Source organism: Myodes glareolus, chromosome 11, assembly GCF_982192425.1.
Source record: "Myodes glareolus chromosome 11, mMyoGla1.1, whole genome shotgun sequence".
Lineage (NCBI taxonomy): Eukaryota > Metazoa > Chordata > Mammalia > Rodentia > Cricetidae > Myodes > Myodes glareolus.
This window is the reverse complement of record NC_142036.1, coordinates 48,804,266-48,826,448: the sequence shown is the minus strand read 5'-3', so window position 1 is coordinate 48,826,448 and position 22,183 is coordinate 48,804,266. Positions and strand designations below refer to the sequence as shown.

The window sequence follows — 22,183 nt, the reverse complement described above, 5'->3', positions numbered from 1 at the left end:
TGAAGTAACTTTGTAACTTAATAATCTTTTTCATTTTAAGTCAGAAACCTTGTTCTTTCTTTCTTTCTTTCTTTCTTTCTTTCTTTCTTTCTTTCTCTCTTTCTTTCTTTCTCTCTCTCTCTCTCTCTCTCTCTTTCTTTCTTTCTTTCTAATTTTCCCTCACTCAGAAAACACTATTATTTGTTGATGGGTCTCACTGTTCCTCAGGGGAGTAAACTGAGGTATATTATTTTAGCTGTAAAGAGGATACTGAAACTTCTCATATCCTTTTTTGGAGCAGGGACTGTTTTCTGTGTTTGTTTGCTAGACTGTCTTGTCCCTTACCTCACTACTATCACCTAAATGGTTTATTTTTATTCATATAATCAGTAAGACATAAGAGGGTAGTTTACCTTGTCTTCTGCTTTTTTTTTATCCTGTGTAAATGGACATAATTGAATACATTTTATGGATTATTTAGTTAGAATCTATAGTAAGTATTTAGTCTCAGTGTTACTTAGATACTGTCTTTGGGGATTGTAGGGTCTCAGAAATATGTTTTATATTTTGCAAATAGAGGGTACGTTTTGGTAATGTTCTGTCATTTACACGAACTCATTATGCTCTCATTTGATTCATTTTTTGGTGGATGTTAATCTAGGTGATTTATATTTATTTTTCTCTTTTTACCCATCCTTTTTGTGACCTTATCCAAATATTTTCTTACCTATCTTTTTAAAATTTTCTTCTAAGGAAAAACTGATGTGTCTAATTGTGTAATCTGCTAGCTGAATTTAAAGGATTACTTACTCTTTATGTTGTTACAATAAGTCTTATTTTTTAAATATTTTATTATCTGATGTTGTGTGATGACTATTTATTTCATATAGTGCACTTGGATGTCGAACTAGAATAGTATCATAAACACGTACAATGAACTCACTGTTGATATCTACATTTGGGGACAGTCTTTCTGACATTCTTCTTAAGTCTGGAAGCTTGTTTTACAGCATTTTTTTCAGGTTTTGAATTAGGCACAGTGTTTACCTTAAGTTAACCAATATTCTTTTTGCTAAGTAGATTAAAACTCAAATAAAATTTAAGCCAGTAATATAAGATGTACTGAGTATTCATCCCCATGTGAACTGGCAAGAAAAGTAGCTGTACTCCTTACTAATAAGAACAACAGTGATGGACAGGTTAGGATTTCCCAGATAAACTAATTTTGGTAAGGATTACTTCTGTGATGATAGGTTAAAATTCACCAATTTGTCCTACACACACACACACACACACACACACACACAGAGAGAGAGAGAGAGAGAGAGAGAGAGAGAGAGAGAGAGAGGGAGGGAGGAAATAAAAAGCTGCAAACATTTAAAAATAAACAGTTCTTTTAAGTTAGAGAAAGCAGAGAGAAGCAGTGTACCAATACTAAATCATAAGAACTGTTTGAAGGCTGGCATGGACAAGTCAGAGAGATTAAAAACTTCAGGGGGGAACCCCATACTTCTGGGCCTTTCCCTCTAGTTCTTTACTGTGACTATCAGCATGGGAGAACAACAATTCTGATTTTTAGAGATAGAGAGAAGAAAGGTAATCATTTTCAAAATATCCCAGAGATTTCTGTTCTTAACAAGGCTGTCATCAAGAAAAACGTCTTTTACTAACATCTCATTGACCTTGGGGAAGGGGAGTTCCCAAGTTCTGTTCCAGCCACTGTTTTCCTGAGAAAGCAGGCAAAGTTGAGAGGCTCCAGTGGAGTTAGTTGTTGGGCACAGGTCAATAGGAGGCTAGAGCCTGATCGTGGGATGTGGTTCCTTCTTCCACACCTTGACAGAGTACTGAAGGCCTCTTTGTTACAGGTTTTTTTTCTGCCCAGTATATCCTGTAGCACTTTGGCTAAAAATTACAGTATGCTAAAATGTATGTCCCTCTGCTCTACACATAGTTTAATAAAGAAAGAACAGCATCAGAATCACACTCTCAGGGCCAGGATGTCAGGACCAAGCAGTGAATTTAAAACATCTATGATTAATATGCCTCAGGCCTTAATGAGAAAAATAAACATATAAGAACGGGTAGAAAATGCTTAAGAGAGAGATGGGCAATCTTAAAAAGAACAATGGAGAAATGAGGTTAAAGAGAAATAGAGATTAAAAACATTGTAAAAAGCCGGGAATGGGCTATATTCTGTAATTCTAGCTGGTGAGTGACTGAGGCTAGAGTATGGAGAGTCTAAGGTTGTCTTGGCTCTGTAGCTATTTCTCCAGTCGGCTGGGTGAGGCTTCCTTTGCTTTAGCTGAATAGGATTTGTGGGTAGGCAAAGAGACTCTTTAAAGGCTGGTCTGTAGCAGTGGCAGCTCTTAAACCCTTCAGTGTTTGGCAGCAGAGAACCATGTCAGTAGACAGGCAGAAGCAACAAGTGAGTCTTTCTAGTATTATGTGCCTAGGTTATCAGGACGCTTAGCCATACCTAGGTCTCAGTCCCTTTGCTGATTTGGTATTGGGACCTTTGTGTCTTGGCAGAGGTCAGTTTGTAGCCACCAGCCTGGAGCCTGAAGATTTGAGCTTGCTGCAACTCCTGTGCATGCTTTCTTTTCTGCTCTTTAACCTTTTATCATCCTTTCACTCTCTTGTCTCTGCTTTTGCTCTTCTGATTTCTTCTCTAAATTCCCCAGAACTGTTTGCTTTTTAAGATATTATTATAAAGTAGTGAATATTGCTTAAAAATAAAGTTTTATTTTCCCCCCAAATGTTTTTTACACCATATAGCTCTTTGAATTCTGTTTTGCAAAATTTAAGATCTTCTTTCTCATTCTTATTTTTAAAAGGTCTAGCTATTTAGTGATAAGTACCAAATTTCATAAGACCTCAAACATTGTAAACATGTTAAGCAAGGACAACAAACTGCAAGCATTGGATGGTGGCTCTAGAGTTTTCTTTTTCACTTCCATCACTACCAGCACCACCAGCACCAGCACCTCCACCAGCACCACCTCCACCATCAAAACCACCACCAGCACCACCATCACTAGCATCACCACCATCAGCACCACCACCACCACCACTACCACTACCACCACATCATGATCATGTGTGTGTCTATATCACTGAATATGGTAATTTCAAACCTGGGTGATATAGTACCTTTATTTTATCATCAATTTTAAGAATGAAATTATTTCTATAATAGAGAATAAATTATTTTGTTCTCTTTTAAAATGAAGTCTTGCCATACCATTGTTTTAAAATTCTTCCATGTATTTAAAATTATTTTATAAGAAGAAAATTCTAAAAACTGAATTGCCCAAATGAATACCATAATTATAAATACAGAATTTGTAATTGATATTTAAAGTTAGTTGCTATATGAACACATGTATATAGATAAAAGCATGGTAGACATTTTAAATGAAAATTTCTCTTTTTGTACCCATTTTTTATTATTCAAGACTTTTATTAGGTGGTTGTTGTATTCTAGACTGACTAATAATCAGTGAACAAAGAGAAATTGTCTGATGAAGTTTTTATTCTGTTGTGTAGCCTGATACTTAGTATGTCAGATGGTGATAAGCGTTCTAGAGGAAAACAGGCACACCAGGAAATATTGAAGTGTTCAAGGGGAAAACACACTGCTTTAACATAGAACAAAGGAAAGTTTCATTGAGAAAATGGCAATTGAGTGGTAGCTTGCATTTGATGAGGAACAAAGCCATGGAACAAGTAGGCAAGTGTGTTTCAGATAAGTCTGCAAGACCTGTATGGAGTACAGACCAGGTAGTCTAGAACACGACCAGATCTTACTAGATAGCTGCAGCAGCCTGGACTTTCCACCTTTCTGCTTCAGCTTTTAAGTGCTGGAGATTGCAGATGTGTCAGCCCTCACTATTGTCTTGTTCATCCCATTCTCATTCATTCATAGTCTCTCTCTCTCTGTCCTCCTGCTACCCCTACATCCATCTATCCATGTGCATTCTTATTATTAGTACTTCCATTAAAATAACAACAAAACCAAACTGGTCTACCTTCATTCTTAGGCATGGTAGTGATGGTAGTCCTGCAAATTAATTCTTGACCATTATTTCCTTATGGGTAGAAGTAAAGGTCTCATAACATTTTTTTTAAATGGAGAATATTCTTAGCAAGCTATATATCTGTTGTATTACAAATTGAGTACAATCACATGAAATATACTGATTTTAAAATATTGCCTAAATTAATTTTTAGTAACATTTCTGTTATTCTTCTATATGTTAGCTTTAAATATTATTTTAGCTGCTTTTAATCTAATACTAATTATCAACTAAATGATGCAGTAAATGAAGGTTGGTTTAACTCTAATGATTTACAATGGATGATCTTGTTTTGGTTTTTCTGTGCCTCACTGAAGATCTCTACCTGTGAATTGGTTTGGTTCAATTTTTTCTTTCTAACCTTTCTCTCACTTTCCTTTCTTGAATTTAATAAAACAAAACAAAACAAAAAACCCATAACTCTTACTTAGTTTGGGACTTCTTTTGGGAACTGCTGAATTTCTTTTACTATAAAATAATTATTTTGACTGTGTATTTGGAATAATTTTAAACATCTGATCAATAAGATTAGACATAATTGTGGGACCATGCCTCATGAATATTTTACTCTTCAGATGCTGTGAAATTGTAATTTTTAAATTTTTTTTATTTCCCTCCTCCATTGGTCACACAGCACTGATAGCATAAATTGAAGTGAAGTAATTGAGAATATATCACTAAGTATGAAATTGGGCAAAAGGGAATGGATTTGAGCTAAATTGAGCAGCAGTGGCCCTTAGTCCTGGCAAGGTTTGTGTGTGTGTGTGTGTGTGTGTGTAAATCAGATTAGTATTTGTCACTAAGAGAGAAAGTTGATTGATAAGAGAAAATAATAGTTGTATGAAGGTCAGATTAGAAAACAAGTCATTTAACTGGGTACCTCATAAGGACCTTTTGTAGCAGTAAATTATACTTAAAGTTGAAAACAACTTCAGATTAAGTTTAAACCATTCCCACTTGTGAATATAATTGAAAATGCCATTAATAAAAATTGACAAATTTATTAAATGCCTGAATTATGTGATTTTATTACATTTTTATTAGCTTATAGAGAATTAGATTTCATTATTGCATTTTTCAAACCGAATTTGTTTTTGTTGTTTCTCAGTTGCATTTTATGTTCAAATAACAGATTTTTTCCCACTAAATTATTTCAGATTTTTAACTTCCTTCTTCTTTCCCTTCCTTTCTTCATTTTCTCCCCCCCCCCCCCCACTGCGTTGGTTTATTTGTTTTGAGATTGCCTTTTATCACTGACTGGCTTTATATTCACTGTGTAGTTGAGCATGACCTTTAGCTCTAGATCCTCCTTGGCTGCATCTTCCCATGCTGGGACTACAGGAAGACAGGATCTGGTCATGTAACACAGAATTGGCTAGGGTTTATGACTCTTCTGTTCCAGCCTCCCTAGTATTGGATTTGAAAGCACGTGCCATGCCTATCATTTTTTAATGAAAAGAATTTTAACAGTAATTATTCTGCAGTCAGTTTAAATTCAGTCATTAATGTAAAATTCTATTTTTCACGTATTTCAGAGACAGTAGAATCAAGTCAAATAACTAGTGCATTAATTAGCAAATGACAGAACTGTGCCCAACTTTCCTAATATCCTAATCTTTTACAGAACAGATAGAATGATTGTAAACATTCACTTCATAATTCTTTGAATTAAAACAAACTAGAAAGTCATTACTTCAGAATGCTTCCCTAGTTAATTCCGTGTCACGAGATGAACTAAAATTTTCAAGTAAATGAAAAAAAAAGAAATCATTAGTTCATAATTTAATGAAGGTTAAGTTTGCAAGATTAACAAATGTTTAGTTTGACTGTTATATTTTAATGGTGTGCTTTCTTGGTTAAGAAACATAAGTACTTCAGTTTGGAAAAAAAAATTGTAAGTAAAATGTTAGAGAAAAGCTGATCATGAGTTACAAAATACTATTATTTAAAGAGCCATATATGAATTAAGTCAATTCAATTCTAGATTAACATATCCTCAAATCTGTATCTTTAATTCACATTCTCTATTGAGCTCAACTCTCTTTAAAATTAAGTAGTGCTACTGAATTTATTAGAATCTTTCTTAATAGTCCCCCTAAGTGAATATATATACATATATATATATTAAAAAACAGAATGAAGCAAGCAAAATTAGTATCATGAATTAAAATGACCGTTTAATTTTAGCTGAAACCCCCTGTCATTTTCTGTAAAAGCACCATGGTGAAACTAACTGAATTAAAATGTGGAAGGAAGGAGGGATAGAAGAAAAGAAAGATGTTTATAAAGTTCAGTTTCATTTACTGCTTATATAATGTGGTAGTTTGAAAGTTATTGGCCCCCCCCATAAGCTGATAGAGTGTGGCACTATTAGGCGGTGTTGCCTTGTTGAAGTAAGTGTGGCCTTGTTGGAGGAAGGGTGTCACTGTGGGGATGGGCTTTGAGGTCTGCTCATACATACACTTAGTTCAGTTCACTTCCTGTTGCGTGGGGACCAAAGATGTAGAATTCTCGGCTCCTTCTTCAGCACTCTGTCTGCCTTCATGCTGCCATGTCCCGCCATGACGATAATGAATTGGACCTCTGAAATATAATTTAATTTAACCACCTCAATTTAATGTTTTCCAAGAATTGCTGTGGTCATGGTATTTCTCCACAGCAATAGAAATACAAACTAAGACATGTAGTAATCACATTTTCACCTTTTTTTTCCTGGTACGGTAATAATTATACACATATGAATATAAAATATTAGTTATTTTTGGTACACAAGTACAGAATATTATCTTAATTAATCAAAATTGCTAATATTTTAGTAACTAGTTGGCTTAGTTATGAAGTACAAACTCATAGTCACATTAATGAGATTTCAACAAGGAGTATCTTACTTTAATAGTTACATACAATAATATAGAAAGTTGTCTTTACTGATGTAATTAACTTATAATATTCCAATAAGTTAGCAGTCTGGACTGGTCATCTGTCCCTTTGGCCTCGAATGAAAGCAGTTTAAAGTGATACTATTATGTTTGAAGAGATGGCTCGCTGGGTCAGGTGCCTGCTTAAAAACATTAGGACTTGAGTTCAGATCCTTAGCATCCATGTAAAAACCAAGTTACTTTTTTCGGTGGCTATAACCCTAGTATTAAGGTGCAGAAACTCTCCAGTAGCCAGTGTAGCCAAAATGTCAAATTCAAGGTCAAATTCCTATCTCAAAAAATGAGGCAGAGAATTGGTAGAGATTGAGAGAGACATCCTGGTCAGACTCTGGCCTAACAAATGCCTGCATAGGCTAGTGAACACATGCGCACATACTTGCACACACACATACACAAAAACATACATACAGACACAAACATATACATATACACAAGCACACACACACAGCACAAATCCTCACACAACAAAATAGGGTGGAGAGTGAGTGAGGAAGATACACATGATCAGTTGTTGTCCTCCTCACACTGTGTGCACACAAAGCAAGTAAAGTGATGGTACTAATAAACAGAAGTGAAATGTGTACATTTACAGTTTTCGACTGAGTTGTATGTGTACATATACACTTGTGTGCATATATATTTGATTGGCAATATTATGTAGTGTGAAGAGCAAACTTCTCAAATCAGTCATGGGTTATAAAATATATGGACAGCTTACCCAACTATAAAATTGGAATGATATTCTGTATACTCAAGTAATGGTGAACATTATGTGATAATATGCTTAAATGTTTTTCAAATATTGTAAAGCATTTTATAAACTCCAGTTAATATTATCTTTCTTAGTTACTTTTCTATTGCTATGAAGAGACACAATGGCCAAGGCCACTTATAGAAGAGTTTATTAGGGCTCCCAGTTTAGAGGGTGAATCCATGGCTGTCATTGTGTGGAGCATGACTAGTTTGTGTAGCCAATTACAGATCTAGGTTCAGTGAGAGTCCTTGTCTCAAAAAGGAAAAGACAGCTAATGCCTTTGTTTGCATTCTATTGCTGTGATAAACACCACGACCAACAGGAACTTATGGGAGAAAGAATTTATAGCATCTTCCAGCTTACAGTCCATCACTTTCAGCTTACAAGTCAGGAACCTGGCAGCAGGAATTGAAGTAGACACATTACTAAGTCTGCTTTCTTGTCTGTACCCCAGGACCACTTGCCTACTGGTCTGTATTTTCTTAGTTGAGGTTCCCTCTTCCCGGATGACTCTAGTTTGTGTCATGTTGACAAGAAACAACCAGTGCAGAGAACAATTGAGAAAGACACCAGATGTTGACCTCTGCCCTCCACACATGCATGGATCTGTGTACCTGCTGTGGTGGTTAGAATAAGAATTCCCCCCGTAAATTCATATATTTGCTTATTCAGTCATCAGGGAATGGTAGTATTTGAAATGAATTAGGAGGTTTGGCCTTTTTGGAAGAAATATGTCACTGTGGGTGTGCTTTTAAAAGTTAGTATTATTCATCAAATACATTGCCAGGGGGAAGTCTGCCATATTTTGGTTGAGTTAATATTCTGCAGAAGAAGAGTATTATGAGATTCTAAATAGGAGTAAGATCATAAATGTTTGAAAGAAAACTCACTTCAAGAAAATTTCAGTATATTGTAAGATAAGAAAGAGGTTGAAAGAGTAAATCTTAAAGTTTACAAATGATTTTATTTTTGATCCACTTTGCTTATAATAGTGCTCTCTGATTTCAAATTTGCTGTCTAAAGTTTGCCATAAATGTAGTTATAGCTTATGTGCTCAGTTTCTTTGTAAATCATGTGTGACACAGTCCATGTATTCACATACTCATGAGTTTTCATTAGTGATTACTAAATGGCAAATACTGCTCTAAGTGCTTGGGAGACAGCAGCAAACAAAATGACCAAAATTACAGTGTTTATATTTTGACAATCGCAGTTCATACGTGACAAGAAAACAACTAGGCTTTCACTGTGGTTAGTAGATGGGGGGGAAGGTTCAATAGATATGCTTTTAATTCATGATAGAATAACTACATAGAAAATACTTTTCAACTTGGTTTGCTTGTGTTGATTTGATTTTAAAATACTTGTTAAGAACTCTATAGAATTCTGAGAAACAAATTCTCAAAAACAGAGTTAAGATAATGTTAATAATTAAGAAGATGATCATGTTTTACTTTTATAATAATTTAGTGCTTTATAGTTTATATAATATCAGCCTTGATTCAAGTATAGTAGTTTAATACCTTGGATATTTTGAATACTGGTTTATCAAATCCAATGTTATTTTTATAAAAAAGTATATGTTTCTATAAAATTTGATTGTTAAAAGTCATATCTTTGAATATTGTGATACTTTACAGTATAATTGCAAGTAAAATGTTTCAGCCTATTTTGTTTTCCCTTGTTGCTTAAATTATTCTTTTTTGAAAGTTTTGTTTTGCTGTTTATTATAGTAGTCTAGAGAAATATAAAGTTGTACTTGTTTGTTTGTGTCTTTGCATATCTATCTAATCTCCTAATATCTTGAAAATATCTAGGGTATGTAATAGTTTCAGCATGTGGTATGATGGAATTTTTCAGTGGTATATAAGTTGTTATAACAAAGAATAACTCACATGTCTTAGCTTCAGTTTTTAATGAATTATTAAATTGAATCTATCGCTTAAGCTGCCAGAATAGAATTTTATTTTAATCAGAAAACCCAGAGTTTCTATATATGTGGAAAAGTAGACCTCACTAACTGATTCTTCCCCTGGGTTAGAATGTAGTCCAAAAGTAAAGTTATGTGAGGGGAATTCCGAGTGTTTTTGAGAAAATTCCAAGAAAAAAAGATGAGTCTTGTGACTTCAGTTTCTTTAAAAACACAAAATTCTTGAACTATGTTTTCATGTCTCACCCAGGTATAGTGGAGAGGAGTGAGTTTACTTCAAGTTATTGAATATAACTGGCTATTGTTATTTGTTTATATGCTTCTATGGAAAACCATATTTTTTTGCCACATGCAGCTTGTCTTTGTGATTTTATACTTGTGTGATTCTTCTTAACTCTCAATATAAATTGTCTGATGCTCTGAATAAAGTTGACTATTGGATGAGACTTCAGTCCACCTCATTCATTGGTTCCTTTATCCCAAGTCCCCCTACCTCTAGGGTGGTAAACAACTAGAACCATTAGACAGACTTTAGTCTTTGTTTGGGTGATGGATGGGGATAACTGAGATTTAGAGGCACAGAATTTTGAGAAAGGGAGAAGATAAAACAGTAGAGCTCAACAACAGCAAACAGTATCCCTGGCAGAATTAACGCTGTTACTAAAGTGGCAGACAAGGCATTAAACAGCCCTTGGGATTAGTGCTTTTTGAATTTTGCTTTCAAACAATAGTCAGTGAGTATATTCCCTCATTCTCCCATTCTGTTTTAGTAAAAACCAGAATAAGTGGGGTTTCTAGGACATTCTGGAGAGAATTTCTTCTCTTTGAGTTTTTGTTCATTTAAAAATCAATAAAAAAAATTAAGGTTCAAAAGTAGAAAAATTAATAGTAACCCTAAACTCTGATTTTCGCAATCTCTTTTCTTTAGCTTTTCTATTTAATCTTTTTGATAATTTGATTTGTGGTCATGTGTTCCATATATATAGAGAGATACATATAGATAGATATATAAGAGTATCTATCTATCTATCTATATATATATGGTATAGTCTTGAATATGTAATATGTAAATGTTTTAACCAACCCCCCCTTTACGGAAGCTATATAGTTTCGTTCTTTGATATCTGATTTTTCTTCCATAGCTTTAGAGTTACCCAATCACTTTATGTTACATTTTTCATCTATGCTCTTTGCGGGGAGAAGATAATTTTATTTCTAAGAGAATTCTTAGCATACTGATTGAGAAATGAACTTTGGTGGGGAGTGGTTCAAGACAGAGTTTCTCTGTAGCTTTGGAGTCTGTCCTGGAACTGACTCTATAGACCAGGCTGGCCTTGAACTCACAGAGGCAGCTCCCTCTGTCTCTCAAGTACTGCGATTAAAGGCATGTTCCACTACCACCTGGCAGGAAATAAACATTTGGAGTTTAAAATGCACAGATACCTTAAGAGTTTAACTGATGTTAGCTTTCTTTTGGAATTTTGAAACTTTTATTTGTTCATATAGAAAAATTGATTTCACTGTGACATTTTCATCCTTGTATATAATATACTTATATCATATCCAACCCTGTAATTGTTAGTGCTTTTAAATATAATTGAAAAAGTAAAGTCTGGCTTTATCCGTTTGAACCTTTTGATGTTTGGCGTGGTTGCCAACCTGTTGGTGGCTATGATAACCTATGTTTCTCTAAAATTCAAGTCAGTTTGAGAATATATCCAAAAAATCGACAGTTTGCAAGTTAAATAGTGAGATGGAGAGATGAGAATTTGTAGAAATGAGTTCACTCATACTGAGAATTTGTTTTTGTTTTAGATAATGAGCACATTAGCCTGAAATACATAGCCAAATTGGTTTTGGTTAATTTTTCAAAGATAAAATCTTTTAATTCCTATATAATATGAGTTATTACACAACAATTCAAGAAAGAATAATGGTGATGGAATTAGACTTCCAGGCTTAGAGTGTACTATTTGCTGTCAGGTAGAACGCTAATGTATGTGGTTGACTTAATGTACGAATTTAGCCAAACTGTCTGTCAGCCAACCTCCTGGTCAAGTAATTATCATGGGGTTTTCTGAGACTCCATGAATGTCAATTTACATTATTTTCTGTATCTTAAATAACTTAGTCCATTTCTTACTCTTTCCACAGCATGTAGAGTCCACAAAGCACAAGACAGGAGAGCTTCCTCCTTGCCTCACCAGGAAGATCTTTTTGTTAAGAGTCCACCACAGGATACCAGAGAGACTAATTTGTCTGAAGCATCATGTGTTGAAACAACAGATTCCTTTTTTCCTGTGTGGCTAACTAGAAACGGAGTACAATGTTTCCAATTCTTTGAGCTCCAGGAAGACAGAGAACGGAGTTGAAACTCTGAAAATGCGGCCATGGACTGGTTCCTGGCGTTGGATTATGCTCATTCTTTTTGCCTGGGGGACCTTGCTGTTTTATATAGGTGGTCATTTGGTTCGAGATAATGACCACCCAGATCATTCTAGCAGAGAACTCTCCAAGATTCTTGCAAAGCTGGAACGCTTAAAACAACAAAATGAAGACTTGAGGAGGATGGCTGAGTCTCTCCGGTAGGTTTGAAATACTGAAGAATTTGATGTAATGCTGTGCTTGGCTTTTAGCCTCATTCTGCTGTTGAAAAATACAATTTCTACAAACTGTCCTTGCAAAATTTTAAGTATGTTAGCCGACTTTTAAAAAGTGTCAGTGATATCTATATAGTCAATGTAGATAAGGCTACAAATCTTACTTTGCAGATGAATCAGTATATAAAAGCTGTGATATTTATATGCTTATGTATCATTTACAATTATGTTAAACCTATTGAACACAACCTATGTGATTCAAATTAGTGCATTTTTTTTATTCTATGGACTACAACAAAGACATAATTTTTGAAAGGCTTAGTTACTCTTAATTAGACTTTTAAGATGAATAGCAAAAATTCATTGTTAGATAGAACAGTGTGTCTGGAACATGGGTAATTGTCTACTAAAGATTGTGACACAGTTGTTCAAAGACATCAGTTGTTTGGAAAGCCAAAGTCTGATTTAAATGGAAAACATAAACAGTGATATCTATTTATACATGTCTTTAACTCACAGCCACTGAGTTTACAAGTTGTTTGACAAACTTTGCTTCTCTCACTTCACATCTAAGAAAGATCATGTGTACAGTGCTTACTGTCACCTTAAAAAGCTGCAGGGCTAGAAAGGAAGATATGAAAACTTTTGCATTAGAGGTGTAGTTGGCACTACCAGCAAGTAGTATTGAGACATAATTCATGAATTGAAAGTGGAGCAATAGAGAGGATGCCTCCTGGTTCTCCCATTCTGCCATTCGCATCCATTGCATTTCACATTGCTTTCAGAGCTCAGGTGCTTCACAGAACATCCTCTGTAACTCATTGTCTGGTTTCTTTTAATATCCTATCGAAGATAATGTTGAATATTGACATATTTACAAAAACAAGTGAAGCCGCATCGTTGGCTTGATGATGGTAAATGCTGTCACAGTAGGATTATTCATCAAAGAATTAAGTGGTCAGTGATAAGATAATGAATGGTAATTTCTTGAATTGAATCATTTTATTGATGTTTATGAAGGAGGGTATCGGAAGTTGTGGTCTTTGCACTGCAGTTTATATGAGATTCATTCTTCTTGATTTAGGCATTGCTAATAATAACTGTCATTTGTTGGGTATTTGTCATATGCCAGGTACTGTGCCAAAGACAGATTACTTTACTGAATTTCAGGATATCTTTATGAGATTCTAGTGCTGTTTTCAATCATTTACAGATGAAGAATCATAAGGGATGTTAAGTAATTTAATTTGCCCAAGTTACACTTTTAACAAATGGTAGAACGTTTTTGAATTCTGGCAGTATAGCTACACAGCCTGAAGTCTTATCTTCCTAAGCTGGAAACAGAAAAAGCAGTGACCCAGAAAATCTTAATTAAAAGTCTCAGGAGAGACTTCTCTTCCAGAGAAGATTTTTTTCTTTTATAATTTAGGCTCCTAAACAATCACTGATTTTTTTCCATGTTCCATCTTTAGTACTGATATTTCTGTTTCCTTTTTTTCTCATACAGAGGGTATCTTGTTTTTGCTATATAAAAAATGTGTTATTAATACGAGTTGTTCTTCAACAAAATATAATAAAAGACAATCATAGTCTCTTTTAATACTTATTTTTATTATTTGAAAATTATGTGTACATGTGTCTTTCTGTGTGGATTTGTCCTCATGAGTACCATGGAGTGCAGAAAAGGGCATCGGATCCCCTTGAACTAGAAGTGCAGGCAGTTTTGAGCCATCTGATATCTTTGTTGGGAACTTAACTCAAAGGCAAGATCAGAACTTGTTCTTAAGTCTAGACCATCTCTCTAATCCCTCATAGGGTCTCAAGCCCCTTTCATTATTTTTGTACATTGAAATTAAATTTCTAACAACTGCGTTAAAATGTAGAAATAGCCATTAAGAGCTGATGTACTTAATAAATGTAAATACAATCTAGAAACAGACTAAACAGAAGAGCACAATTTTATAAATAAGCATATGAATTCAGTATTAAATACATAGTTATTTTCCCTCCTTGGGGAAGTAAGTCTTCCCAGACTTTTCTTTATACTTTCCTGGTAAGTATACCATCCTTGGGGATTTCATTTTAAATTTAAAGCCAGAACATGAACAATGGAGTTGCTTTATGGCATTCAGACATTTTTCTTTATAATAATTCAGCTAATATTTTGTGCTCAGTTTGATGTCTTTTTTTTTTTTTAGTAAGACATATATTCATAAGCCAGAAGATTGAGTATTGGTTCAGGTAAATGTAATAGTAGGTAATTTCTTTTGAAATAAAGGCATATAAATTGGAGTTGTAAAAGCAAATCAAAAGCCTGAAATGGCAATTTTTAAGATTCAGGACAATAATTTTAAAAGCAGTTAACTAACTTGCCAACTACAATTTATAGTTTTTTGATACTGTGATAAATTTAGATGAAAATTAAGCACCATCTCTTTGAGGGCTAGAAAGGTACAAGCACATACCGTCCTTACAGTAAAATTTATTACTTTCAGTGTACAGATCTGTGGGTTTTGGCAAGTGGTCACAGTTATGCAATCATTACCATCTACCTCTTTCCAGAATTCTATTGCTTCTTTTAGTTAAATTCTGTCCCTGCCTCCTAACTGTGACTCCTGCTCAATATGTTTGCTTTTCTAGAGTTTGCTTTTCTGAAATCATGCAGTAGATTGCCTTATGGGTCTGACATCTTCATTTGGCATAATATATTTGAGATTCATCAATATTTTATGTATATTTACTTTTATGCTTTTTTATTTTCAAGCAAATGTTTTTTATTACTTTTTAGTGATGAGTTATTATATATATCACAGTTTGGGGTTTTAGTTTTTGAAAAATTTTTTAATCTATTGAAGATCATTAGATAGTTGCTACTTTTTAACAGTTGCAAATAAAGTCAATATTAATATTTGCCCTATAAGTTTCTATGTGACATAAGGGTCTGTTTTCTTCTTACGACATAAGGGCTCTTTTTTTATTTTCTAAATATTTGGCATGGGATTGCTGGATTGATGGGGCTGGAGAGATGGTTCATTTGGTTAAGTTATTTCCTCACATCATGGGAACTTGAGTTTAGGTCCCCAGGGAAAGATGGGCACAGCAGTACATGCCCAGCACTGGGATGGGTGAGGATGGAGCGTATAGACAGGTGGATCCCTGAAGCTTATTGGCCAGCCAGGCAAGGCGAATTTATGAGCCCATTCAGTGAGAGAATGTTTTGTAATTTGTCTTTCTTTGGATCACCAGTCCCCAAAAATGACACAGAGTCTTATTAATTATGAAAGCTTAGCCTTATCTTAGGCTTGTTCACACCTAGTTCTTATAATTTAAATTAACCCATTTTTGTTAATTTATTTTCTGCCATGTGGCTCTTTACCTCTCCTCCATTCCGTCAGTGTCTCACTGGCTTAAATCTGTGTGCCTCAGATTCTTCCCAAGTTCCTCTCTCTCCCTCAAAGTCCCACCTATTCTCTCCTGCCTAACTATTGGCTATCCAGCTCTTTATTAAACCAACCAGAAGGCACCTTAGGCAGAGACCATATTCACAGTGTGGAAAAAGATTATCCCACAAGACTGTTTTATTAAGGTTAGAGAGTGATGGAAGAAAGCATCTGATGTTGACCTCTACAAGCATGCACCCACCCACATTACCATCTCCCTGACTCATTAAACAGAAATATTCTAACTCTTCTCATCCTTGTTAGTGCTTGCTATTGACAGTCATTTTGTGCTGTCCTTTAAAACCGGTATGTAATATCATCTCATTGAGGTTTCAGTGTTTATTTTTGTAATTAAGTATGTTGAACATTGTTTTATGTATTTATATGCAACTTACATTTTTTGTTTGTTTCTTTGTTTTTTGTTAAAGTGTTACTTGAGTCTGTGGGCAATTTCTTTTTGGTGTATGTGTTAGGTGGTGGAGGGGAGATGTATGTGTGCATATCATGTTTACTGTAGGTAGAGCATGTGCCTGTGGAGGCATGTGGAGGCCAGAGAGGGACATCTGGTGTCCTGTTCTATCATTTGTCCATCTTTTCTTTCTGGGACAGAGGCTCTCATTGGCCTGTAAGCCTAGGCTAGTGTCCAGCAATCCCAGATGATCTTTCTGTCTCTATCATTGGGGCTACAGGCATGTGCAGACTCATACCTGGCCTGGCTTTTTATGTATGTTCTAGCATCTAAACTCAGCTTTTAATGAACTGTTTATCCAGCTCTATTGCCTACTTTTAAAATAGAGCTATTTATTATTGTTTTTTAAACACTGAAGTTTTAAACATACAAATATGTATAAGCAAAATTATATATGTGGATATTATACATAATATAGTGTAGGAAGATAAGACCTATAAGGCTGAGAGATGAACCAACCTGGAGTCTGCCTGAAGGCCTAGCAACAGGCATTGTCAGAGTTCCTGATCGTGCTTAGCCAATAAGGTGCAACAATGCAATGTCAACAGATCAGAACACAGCCTGGGTCCTGGGAGGAGAATATATAAGGCTCTCCCCGTTGATGAATAAATGAGGCTGCTTTTTGCCTTTTACCTGACTCCTGGTGCTTGTGCCATTAATGCTGTGCCTTCTCACCCCTCCTCCCCTGAGGGAGCCGTTAGGACCCAGCAACAATATAGTATAATACAAATAGTATAACCAAAAAATATCACAGCTTAAAACAACAATTTACTCTTGATTTTTTTCAAATTTAGGATGTTTTCAGGCTAATTCTGTAATTATGTATAAGGTTATGGCTGCACACATCCTTGACTCTTGGTTAGGCAATTCAAGATGATTTACCTGTTTAGCCAAAATCGTGTTCTCTATCCAGGTAGCACAAGCTTTAGATATAGTAGAGTTAGAAGACTCTCAACTGTATATTTTTATGTTCTGTATTTTTTCTGTAATATTTTTCTGTCATTTGCTTTCTCTTTTATTGATTTCTACTCTTAGTTTGATAATTTCTTTCTTACACTTTCTTTGGGGTTTATTTTGCTGTTCTAAGCTTTCTTAGCAAAGTTATATCACTGATGTAAAAGTTGCTTCTTTTGTAATACAGATTGGATGCCCCTTATTTGATATCTTAGGGACCAGAAACTGTTATAGATTTGTACTTTTTAAAAAAAATATTTTCATAAACTTTACCAGATGAATATCCTGATCCAAGAGTATGAAATCTGAAATACTTTGAAATCTGAAACTTTTATGTAACATGAGGGACAGCTTGTTGGGGTCTCTGTCCCTCCTGGTACCCCAACAGCCAGCAAGCAACAAAGAAAATCACACACAGGACTCCATAAGGTTATAAACTGATTGGCCCATTTGGTCAGGCTACTTATTAGTTCTTATGACTTATCTTAACCCATTATTCTGATCTATGTTAGCCACACGGGCTCAGTACCTTTTTCAGCTGTCAGCTTACATGTTGCCTCTTCGGTGGTCTGCGCAGGAATGGCAAAGGAACCTCCTTGCTTCCCAGAATTCTCCTGTTCTCATTGCATCACCTCTAATTCCTGTCTGGTTTTCCCACCTATACTGCCTGCCTGGCCAATCAGTGTTTTATTAAAATATGATTGACAGAATACAGACAATTCTCCCGCATCACTTTTAGAGTGATAAATCTTTCAGAAGTTTTAGATTTTGTTCTATTTTGTATTTCACATTTTAGATTAGGAATGTTCAACCTGTATATACCTGAAAAACTTCATTTTAAATTAATTTGTGTTCTACATTTTTGACAATGTCAACTTCTCTTTGTCATTCAATAAAAATATTTTTGTTACAATTTATTAGTGCCATATATTCTTTGTGTATTATTTTATGTAATTTGCATATTGGGCTCTGTTAATTATCTTTATTATAATTATAATTATAATTAATTAATTAATTTTCCAGCCAAGTAAAGCCATATTCTGTATTATTTTAGTTTGAAGTTTATGTTGTGGCTTAGTTAGTGACTTTTGCTGGTGATCACTTAAGAAAACCCTGCTGTTATTGGCTATCATTTTCCATAGCATATTGTTTGTTTGCTAGGTTTCATTGATTATGCTGATCAGGTTTTTTGAGTTTATGCAGATGTAAAATATTTAAAAGTCCATTAGTTGTCTAAGTTAGTCTTGTTACCTATGTCTTTTCATCTCATCAAGCTGTTTAGCTTGTTGAATACTTATTCAGGACTGTCTTGTTTCCTGTGCATTAACCCCTTATCACAGCTTTCTTGTTTCACCTGTAAAGTTAATTTATTTAATATTAATATGTTTATGTCAAGTTGCTTTTGGCTAGAATTTGTATGTGTTTGGTTAGTGTTTTTAACCTTAATTGGCATGTGCCCTTATATTCAGACCCAAATTTAAGTATTTAAAGTGTTTCTTTTAAATAGGATATCATGTCATTTTTCCCTCAGACTGACAACCTCTACCTTACTGAATTGTTTTAGCCATTTATATTAAAGCTGTTACCAGGTTTTTTCTTTTATCTTGCTAAATTTCTTCCCTATTTGTCTCATCTCCTCCTGTTTTTCTCTTTTGAATTATGTAGTTTTTTGTTATTCTGTTTTTCACAGTAAGTTATATCAACTTAAAAATTATTTTGACTGTGTGTATGTCTGTGCATCATGTGTGAACCTGGTCTTGGCCAGAAGGTGTTAAGTTCTCTGAAACTGGTATGGATGGTTCTGGGCTGCTATAGGATGCTGAGAATCAAACCCCAGGTCCTCTGGAAGAGCAGCCGCTGCTCTGAACCACTGAGTTGTCTCTTCAGCCAAGTTCTATCAACTTTTAACAGTTATCAGTGGTAAGAGTGCTTGTATCTCTGGCACCTGTGAAAATATATGCATTATTATGTGGGCTTATCACTTGAGCATTGTGTGACAGAGACAGGAGGATCCAAAGAGCTCCCTGAGGGAGGAAACCGCCTAGCCAAACAGAGAGACCCTGTCTCAAGGGAATAAAGGGGCAGGAGGAGTCCTTGATGCCTGATGTCTACCACGGGCATGCATCTGCATGTTCATATGCATGTATCACACATTTATGCAGCACACGTATCGCAATACAATAAACTGCAATCTTTTTCATTATCATTTATCCTTAGTATTTTTGCCCTGCTCTGGAAGTCCTAGAAAAAAAATCTTGTAATCTTCAAACTTTTGAAATCTTATCATTTTGGATGCCTTTGTTGTAGTATGTTATAGACTATTACTTTATTACTTTTAGAAATGCCATATCAAAACACATTATGCCTGTATGAAATTCTCAAACAGTTAAAAAAAATCCTTACAATTGGCCGCATGATTTTCCCTTCTAAGTTTACTATTTCTTCCTATAGTTTAGGTTTTGATTTAGTTTCCCTCAGCTTGAAGTGTATCTTCTAGTATTTTTTATGATGCATGTTTTAAGGACAATACATTAATTCAGATTTCCTCATTTTTTTTGAAGTTTTGTTTTTGGAAGATAGTTTTAAACAAAAAGTATAGACTTTGACTGGCAATATTTTTTAAATAGCATTCTAAATATTTTATACTTAAAAGTGGTTTATATAAGGCTAGAGTGTCTTATTTTTCCTAAGGGAAAAGACCTCCTTTCCTGAGAACATTTATGTGGGTTTATTTCAGTCAAGATTTCTAACCATCATTACATTTTGTTGAGGATTCTGCAGTCATCACAGTGAACCCTTTTCTTTGGCTGCATTTGCATTTTCCTTTTTGTCTTTGATGTTAATAAGTTGACTGTGATGTGCCCAGGTACAACTTGATTTGCTTTTATCCAGCTTGAAGTTTGCTGAACTTCTTAAATATGGGAGCTGACGTCTTTAAAATTCAATTTTAAAAATTTCAGTATGACTCCTGAACTGTGCTTTCACATTTCTCTTCTTAGAACTGGAACTGCAGGTATTATAAAGCTTCTTTGTACAGTGTTATATGCTTCTCATGCATCTTTGCTAACTTAATGCCTCTTTGCTGTTTATGTATTTTCTAAGTTATCTTCCAGCTTATCTTTGCATTCTGCTGTTAAACAAATTTATATATTTGGTTGACATTTTCATTCTACAATATCCAGTTGATTTTCTTGGAGATTTCAAATTTCTTTGGAAATTCACATTTTTAAGTTTGTCTTTGGTGCTGGAGAGATCGATTACTGGGTGAGAGAACTGACTATTCTTCCTAAGGGTCCAAGCTCAATTCCTACCACCTACATGGTAGCTTGCAGTCTCTGTGACTCTGGTTCCAAGGATACCCTGGCCTCTCTGGGCACCAGGTACACATGCAGGCATACATATAAGTAAAACACTCATATACAAAATAATAATTAATACAAAATATCCACAATATTCTGAATGTTTTCTAGATCGCCTTTTATGTTCTGTTATCTTTTCCTTTTGCCTTTTTAGTCATATACCAGTCATTGCTTATAAAAATACTTTGAAGGTTATAGATTCTTTCTCTTGTTGAAAGTATCTTATTTCTGGACTTTTCTTCTTTACTTTTAAAAATGATGTGGTTTTTTTGTGCATATGTACATATATGTGTGTGGAGGTATGGATAGACCAGTGCTTTCATATGGAGATCAGAGGACAGTTTATGAGAACTGGTTCTCTCTTTCACCATGTGGGTCTTTTTGGTGATCGAACTTCGTTGTTGGACTTGGTAACAGATATTTTTATTCTGTTAACCAGGGCTGTAGAGTTTTTAGTGTTAATTATTAGTCTCTTGTCCTAACTAAATTTGACATGAGGCCTGACATAGAAATGAGCTGAAATTAATTTGTATGTAAAATGTAATAATCTATCTTTACTAAAGCCATTTAAATATTTTATAATGCTAAGTTTACTAGTACCTAGACACAGTACATTGTTTACAATTATTTTCATAGTAGAGCTGCAACTGATAGTAGGAAATGATGCAAGAACCCATGTTAGATTCTCCTTTTATCTCTAGCATTGTGATTACTTTTAACATTTGTTACAGTAGGAATGACAAGAGAAAACAGTAGCTATTAATGTATTGCTATGTATTTTAAGCAGAGGTTGCTCATTTGTTTCCTGAATGCTCAGACTCAAATAATCACACAGAAAGTATATTAATTACAACACTGCTTGACCAGTAGTTCATACATTTTCCTAGCTAGCTCTTATATCTTAAATTAACCCATTTTTACTAATCTGTGTATCACCATGAGGCTGTAGTCTACTAGTAAGGCTTTATCACATCTTTCTCCTTTTGCAACTACATGGCGTCTCTCTGACTCTGCCTACTCTCTCTGTATTTCCTGCCTGGCTTTACTCTGCTAAGCCATTGGCCAAAACAGCTTTATCCATTAATCAATAAAAGCAACACTTATCTAAAAGGACATCCGACAGCATCTCCCCTTTTATGTCTAAATAAAAAGGAAGGTTTTAACTTTAACATCGTAAAATTATATATAACAAAGCAGTTATCAAGCAAGAATTACAGTTTTACAATATTTAGTCTATTTACATTAGGCAAATTAAGGAAAATAATATCCTATCTTTGTGAGTCTAAAGTTTTATATCTAATTTATCCTTTATCATAACTAAGGAATACTATAATTGTAACTGTCTTCAGCTCTTTAAAGATCCCAGAAGGATATAATATTACCTAAGTAAACAGGAAGTACATTGTAAGCAACTTCCAAAGTTGTAGAATTGACAGACACCCGAAGTTCTTCTGTAATGTTGCCTGAACAATCTCTCTGCCTGGGCAGTCACCCAGAGTTCTTCTGTAATGTCGGGGCATCCATCTTTAGCCTATTGGCCCACAGTGTCATTCAGACTCCCATGAAGCAAGGAATTTGAAAGACTATTTCGCCTATATTGGCAGGTTGCCAGTCACTTTCTTCTATGCCCTGCAGAATGTCTGGCAGACACTTTTCATGAAGCAGGAACCCCAAAGGATCGTC

At 34.8% G+C, this 22,183-nt stretch overlaps 1 protein-coding gene across 4 annotated transcripts in view; it reads left to right on the top strand.

Annotated features, from left to right (window-relative positions):
- Fut8 (fucosyltransferase 8) overlaps positions 1–22,183 on the top strand; it is a 247,949-nt gene that overhangs the window by 111,299 nt on the left and 114,467 nt on the right. For all 4 annotated transcript variants that reach the window (XM_087911719.1, XM_087911718.1, XM_048415983.3 and 1 more), the window contains exon 3: positions 11,833–12,263. In XM_087911719.1, coding sequence (XP_087767845.1) covers positions 12,061–12,263 — 203 coding nt within the window. In that variant the 5' untranslated portion in view covers positions 11,833–12,060. The remainder of the gene's footprint in view (positions 1–11,832; positions 12,264–22,183) is intronic.